The 6,582-nt window shown below is 36.8% G+C and overlaps 1 protein-coding gene across 1 annotated transcript; it reads left to right on the plus strand.

The window, feature by feature from the left end:
• Positions 1-5,649: 5,649 nt before the first annotated feature.
• On the plus strand, positions 5,650-6,582 carry LOC145939294 (uncharacterized). Its single transcript, XM_083043530.1, has one exon. It carries the CDS (start codon positions 5,650-5,652, stop codon positions 6,580-6,582), a length of 933 nt encoding a protein of 310 aa, XP_082899656.1.

Below are 6,582 nucleotides of genomic sequence, written 5' to 3' on the forward strand. Positions count from 1 at the left end.
AGAAAATCGGTCGTAAACGAGAGCGAAACATCTTCCTTAATATTTTTAAGGAAGAATTGCAATAATTTTGAGAGGAATGGGGGTTGAAACTTATGGAGAGTGGGTCTCCGCGTCAAAAAGTCTTCAGCATTCGACGAGTTAAAGTGTCCTATGCGAAGTGTCAAAATTGTGCAGTAATGTGTAAAAATGGAAAATAATAATTTCGAGGCAATATTAGACGAGTCGTCTGATGAAGATCACGCGTTGTCGAGTGACAGTAATTATATTAGTGATTGCAGTGAGGACCTTACGGATATTCACGACAAGGTAGTGTCTAATTCACAAATCCTTGCGCTAAATGGACGTACAAAAGTTTGCGCCATATACTTTTATTATTCTACGGGTGGTGCTCTTGCTTTATGTATTTCGTGTATAATCTCTATTCAAGATGTCGGGCACATGTATGCTGTTAGAAAGCATGTGATTCAATTACACGACGCAGTGGATGGTCGATACTGTAGCAATTGTAGAGAATCATTGTCAGATATTTCCATGTGATATGTGTCCTATTTGCACAAAATAAACTTTTGGAGATTGTGCTGGGACACTTAAAGTGAGAATTCTATAAGTATTGTGAAAATGGTGACTCAGAAAAAATCGAAGGACATGTCTTCGGTGGTACTGTTTCTACGAAATCGTGAACTCGGTGTACAGAAACCCCAAACAAAAGATTTGGCCCATTTTATAGAAATTCATGAAGATATTTTAAGAACAACTGGCGGTTTATCTAAATGCTTCAGAGCACACAACAATATCAAATGCTTTCGACGTCGCTATAAAAGCTGTGTGGTTTATTTTAAAGGATCTGAGGACCCATATATTGGTCGAATGGATATCCCATCACCATCGGCATCATGCGAATCATCGGATTATGATTTTTTGGACCAAGATATTGAGGAACCATTATGATTTTTCAGACCGAGATATTGAGGAACCGTATTCTCCCTAACCTGTCAAAGAGGCAGTATGTAATACTTGTAAGTATTTATTTTAATAAATTAAAATATTTATAAATTAATAAAAAAAAAATTTTCTGTTATGGAGAAGGGGCCCCTTGCTGTCCCATTATGGTTCTCTACAGTCTCGCAGCCACCGCCCCACCACCTCGCAGCCGCTGCTCCTCCGCTTGCCGCCGACGGATTTAAAATTTTTATATTTTGTATTTTATATTTATATTGTTTATCTATTTATCTTATTATTTGTATTTTTCTTATATATTCATATTATATAATATTATTATATTATATTTTTTATATTTTTATATTATATTCATATTATATTATCATATTGTTATATATTCTTATATTTTAAATTTTAAATTCACATACACACACATTCATACGCGCTCACACACACACACACAATTATAAATATTACACATACCTATTTTATGAATAAAAAAAATTATTTTAAATATAAAAACACATTTTACTTTAGATCCTCTCTTTCCTTCCATTTATATTAAGAATATTATTATAAAAGAATTATTATTATTAATATTGGAAAAAAATATTATTAAAAAAAAATCTCCTTCGCATGCACCTCACGCTATCTCCTTCTTCTCTCTCGCGCTATCTCTCTCATGGTCCCTAGCCTCGCGCTATCTCTCTCATGGTCCCTAGCCTCGCGCTATCTGTCTCTCTTTCGTGTACCTCGCCACGACATCTCTCTCCTTCACATGCGCTATCTCTTTCTTCTCTCTCACGCTACCTCTCAGTCTCTAGCCTGGCGTTTTTCCTTCCCCGTATGACGTCAGACCCCGCACGGACCACGCAACAAGTTATGTATGAGAGCTGCTTACGAGTGGGAGAAAGATGGAGAATGCAAATGCATGCAAAAATTACATCATAATTTAGACTTTAAAAACTCTTTATTTATATATTTTTTCTTACATATTATGGACTAAAAACTAAAGCTGCCAGCTCACAATCGATGAGTTGATGTTTATTGAAGGCGTCGCTAGCGCGTATTACATTTGATACTTCTTTAGGATTCGTTACATTGGACGCGATATTTGAAAATTGTGTAAATTTAACATCGACTGTCTCGGTAATTTTAACCAATCGATCAAAAGATACATCAATGCATGGATCGAGATCGAACATACGGTGTAACGTCGATTCGATCATCATCATGCATACATTTGAAGATTCGAGACTTATGAGTTTGGCGTTGTTAATCGTATGAACTCGCATTATTAGCGGTCCAACGCTTATAAAACTGTGGACATTATTAGAGTCGTTCCGAAGAAAATTTTAAAGTATCATCGAATATGAAATTTTTATACTTTTATTCCATATATTCCTACAATTTTTTTTTGAAGATCTTACATTGAAAATTATTGTATGGAATTCACAAATTTGACATAATAACTTTATAAAAGTGTATTTATTTCGTTCTTAAATCAGATTTTTTTTTTTCAAAGAATAATATAAAATCGTAAATCCCCTTACTAATCTTGATCATTGAATAAATCTCACCATTTATCTATATTTCCCTTCAATCAGAAATTTATATAAATTTAAAATCATACTATATTATCGTATGCAATTAATTACAACTGCGATTTAGTGCGATTATTTATATTTATAATAAAAAATGGAAAATGTTTATATTTGTTTTATTTGAATATAAATGCTTAACGAGAAGACTAGAGGAGACCGGGGCTAGTAGGCTCAGTTCAAAGATATTACAGTACCGGCCAAAATTATATCACCTTTTGATTTTTTCAGCATAACTTGTTTTAAAGAGCACGGATCTCTACACGAATCATAACATATTTTGAAGGACGGTATAACATATATTGAATTATAATTCAATGTTATACCAACCTTCAAAACATGTTATGATTTGATAGAGATCCGTGCACTAAACAAATTATGCTGAAAAAATCAAAAGGTGATATAATTTTGGCCGGTACTGTGTAAAATACCTCTTTTGTTATAAAATATATATATTTCTTTTTAAAAGGTAATTATCGAACCAATTAATAATTGTATTAAATATTTCTTTTTGTTTTGAACACGCGTTTTAGATTGGTCATCACTAATTAAATAAAAATATATTATATAACTAATTTTTATCAGATCTATATTGATGTTTCATTTCTTCTAATATAACAATATTGATATGTGTGCAATTGAAAACTATTAAAATCATCAAAAAAGCCCGATCTCTAAAAGTTAATAAATTATATAATTTTTTCCATGATTCTCACGTATATGACACCACTGTGCGACATCTCTCTCGCGCTATCTCTCTCACGGTCCCTAGCCTCGCGCTATCTCTCTCTTTCGTATATCTCACGCTCTCTCATGAACGCCTCGCGCTATCTCTCGTAATCGCCTCACGCTCTCTCTCTTCTAAGCGTTCTCATGGTCCTTTCCGCAGGTATAAACAAAACAGCGTATGGCGTATAGCATTACGGTGAGCGTTGATGTCCAACCGCTCGAATTTATAAACAGATATTTATTACTACGATTTATCTGAGGGGATGGGGCTGAAGCTTATGGAGAGAGGGTCTGTCTCTGCGATGTTCATCACAAAGTTTAAAGCAGTCGCCGAGCTAATTATCCCTAAGTGTCGTCGAGCTAAGTTATTAAGTGCAGTGCAAAATGCCTTTTGGATCGGGAGACATTTTGGGCCCAAATTTTTTTTTAACAAGAATGTCCTTAGGACTTCATGAAATAATAGACATAATATCTTGGAAGACCCACCTGCTAGAAAATTTATTGAGGATTCTGTTCCTTATATTCACAATGCCGGTAAGTTTTTATTATTATATAATAAATTTGTTTATTAATGTTATCTACTAAATTTGTCGATTTTCAGAAGATAACCGAGGAACCCGTCCAAATCGGTGAATACCTTAATCTTCGGCATATGGAACAAGTACGAAATTATCGGTGGTGCGATCGGCGGGAATTGGCCGAGCTATGGGACGACGCGGAGGGGATCGTGGAATGGGCACAGGATTACTGGTGGGATAACGTCATCTGCCTCAGAAAATTGTTCGGCGAGGAATCATATCCTCCCGAACCTGTCAGGGAGGAATTATGGGTCTAGTGAGTATCTCTTTTTAATTTTAAAAATTATTAAAATAATAAAATAATTAATAAAAATTTAAAATTTTTTAAGTTGTTTTTTTTTATCGCTAGTACAATAATCAAAGGGGTAGTTGTAAATTAATCGACCAAACTAGACAAAATTTGTTTATTTAATAGAAGTTATAACGCTTCGACCATATGGTTGTGGTCCTTTTCAAGTATAAACTGAAATAATAATTAATTTAAAAAATGGTTTGAATACAAAAAAAGCAGTAATATACATAAAATGGATTTGCTATAAAATTTTGAGTACATACGTTCTTACTGAAACACTTCACAAGTTTGAGTTAAAACAAATCATTAACATCTTGTTGAATTTTAAAGAGAGAGAAACATTGTATCAGTATGAAACTTTGTCAGTGACTGAAATATAAAAATAGGAAACCAAGCTAAACGACCTTTATTATTTTGTCATAGATTTTATTTAATAAGTAACAATGTAGGCTCCCTGCATTGATAAATTACAAATTCAAAAGGAGGCTATATGGAGCCACGCGTAGGGTGTAGGTACGCAAATATTAAAAACAAACTTGTTGGAATAACAAATTTATTGAATCTAAACGTTTCGGTCCTTTCTTTGGACCTTCTTCAGTAAATTTAATACAATAAATAATAATGGGGAATCTACATACTACCGCACGTAGCGCAAAAGCCGTGAGCCCCCCCTATCGATATCCCATTAGATAGACAAAGTGACATAATATGTCAGGTACTCAAAAGTGGACTCTAATGACGGGTATAGTGAGGAATTTCCGAAAGGGGGCTCACTCTTATTCACACACTCATCCATCGCACGTTCACACGACCGTACGCGGACGCGCCCGACGCACGAGTGAAGAAGATATTCGTTTTGATGCTATTTATAAGGCGCCCTACCACGGCTCATAGCCTGTTATCGAAGTCAATGTCAAACAATGTGTGGAATTTATTTCTCCTTCTCTCTCTCTCCCTCTCCTCCTCCCTCTCCCTCTCCACTCTCTCCCTCTCCCCCTCTTCCCCACCCCCCTCTGTCTCTCTCCCTCTATCCCTGTCCCCCCTTCCTCTCGCTTCCCCCCTTTCTCTATCTCCCTCTCTCAAACATACGATGTATGGAGATTAATGTTACAAATGATTTATGGCTCTCTAAAGGAATTCGATAACGACTAAACGAAGACCGTCTTTCAAGAAATTTGAGGCATATTTGTCACAACAGATATATATGCTTGACTTAGACACTCTGTGTCTTCTTGTCGGTTTAGGCCATTTATTTGGCGCCTGATAAACAGCATCTCTGAAACAAGTCTCTTCCTTAAAAACGGTTCCTCATCCAAGATCTCAACGTTATCCCAATCAAATTCGTGGTTATTCAGCCTGTGATCCGTGATCACGGATTTTTGCGCGGTGTTTCTTTTTATGTGATTTCTGTGCTCCCTAATGCGTGTTCTCAACTCCTAATATCATTTTTACGCGAGCCGATAAGGGCAATATAACAGTCGCTTTAGAAAAGACATCTTATTTGGACAAGATGAAGGTCCTCCTTGGTGATACAAATACTTACATTAGAGTAAAGAAGGATCCCACCAGAAGAATTATCAACAGTTTGCATGAATTGCTTACAAGGTGGAAAAACTTAGATTATATATCCGATACGACATACAGGTCGTTGAATTGTTCGGAGGGAGTACTGCCGAGAGCCTATGGGCTCCCTAAGATTCACAAGTCGGGCTGTCCCCTGCGAATCATCGTCTCCTCACTGAACACGCCGCTGCACCGTCTTGCGACGTTTCTCCACAAAATCATATACAGGTCGGTCCCGGCGGCGGACAGTCATGTGGAGAATAGCTTTCGACTGGTCAACAAACTCGATGGAACTTACGTTGGTGACAATTGTGAACTTATTTCACTGGATGTGGTCTTTCTATTCACTAACGTTCCATTGGATTTGGCAGTCGACGGCATAGCCGCGAGGTGGAATTTCATAGAAAATAACTGTACGATACCGCGCGTGGAATTTTTGGGGGCAGTCCGGCTTGTTCTTCACTCAACTTTTTTCATCTTTGATGGCATAATCTATCAACAAACCTTCGGAGCGCCCATGGGTTCTCCGCTGTCTCCCATAGTAGCCGATTTAACCATGCGCGATTTGGAGAGCAGGGTGATAGGAGACCTTCCTTTTGAACTCCCGATCTACGTACGCTATGTTGATGATATCGCGTTGGCCGTCCCTCCCGGGACGAGCCAGGAGATACTAAGACAGTTTAACGCGTGTCATAATAGATTACAGTTTACGTTGGAAAAGGGGGGCAATAGACTCGATTTTTTGGATGTTACATTCATTCTAAACCGGGGACACGTTGAATTCGATTGGTATCATAAACCAACATTTTCGGGAAGATATCTGAATTATTACTCCTGTCACCCTCTCTCTGTCACAAGAGAGGCACAATATTTGGCCTAA

The sequence above is a fragment of the Prenolepis imparis genome, unplaced genomic scaffold (genome assembly GCF_030444845.1).
Source record: "Prenolepis imparis isolate NDT839.2.m4 unplaced genomic scaffold, iyPreImpa1.0 SCAF_8, whole genome shotgun sequence".
Classification (NCBI taxonomy): domain Eukaryota; kingdom Metazoa; phylum Arthropoda; class Insecta; order Hymenoptera; family Formicidae; genus Prenolepis; species Prenolepis imparis.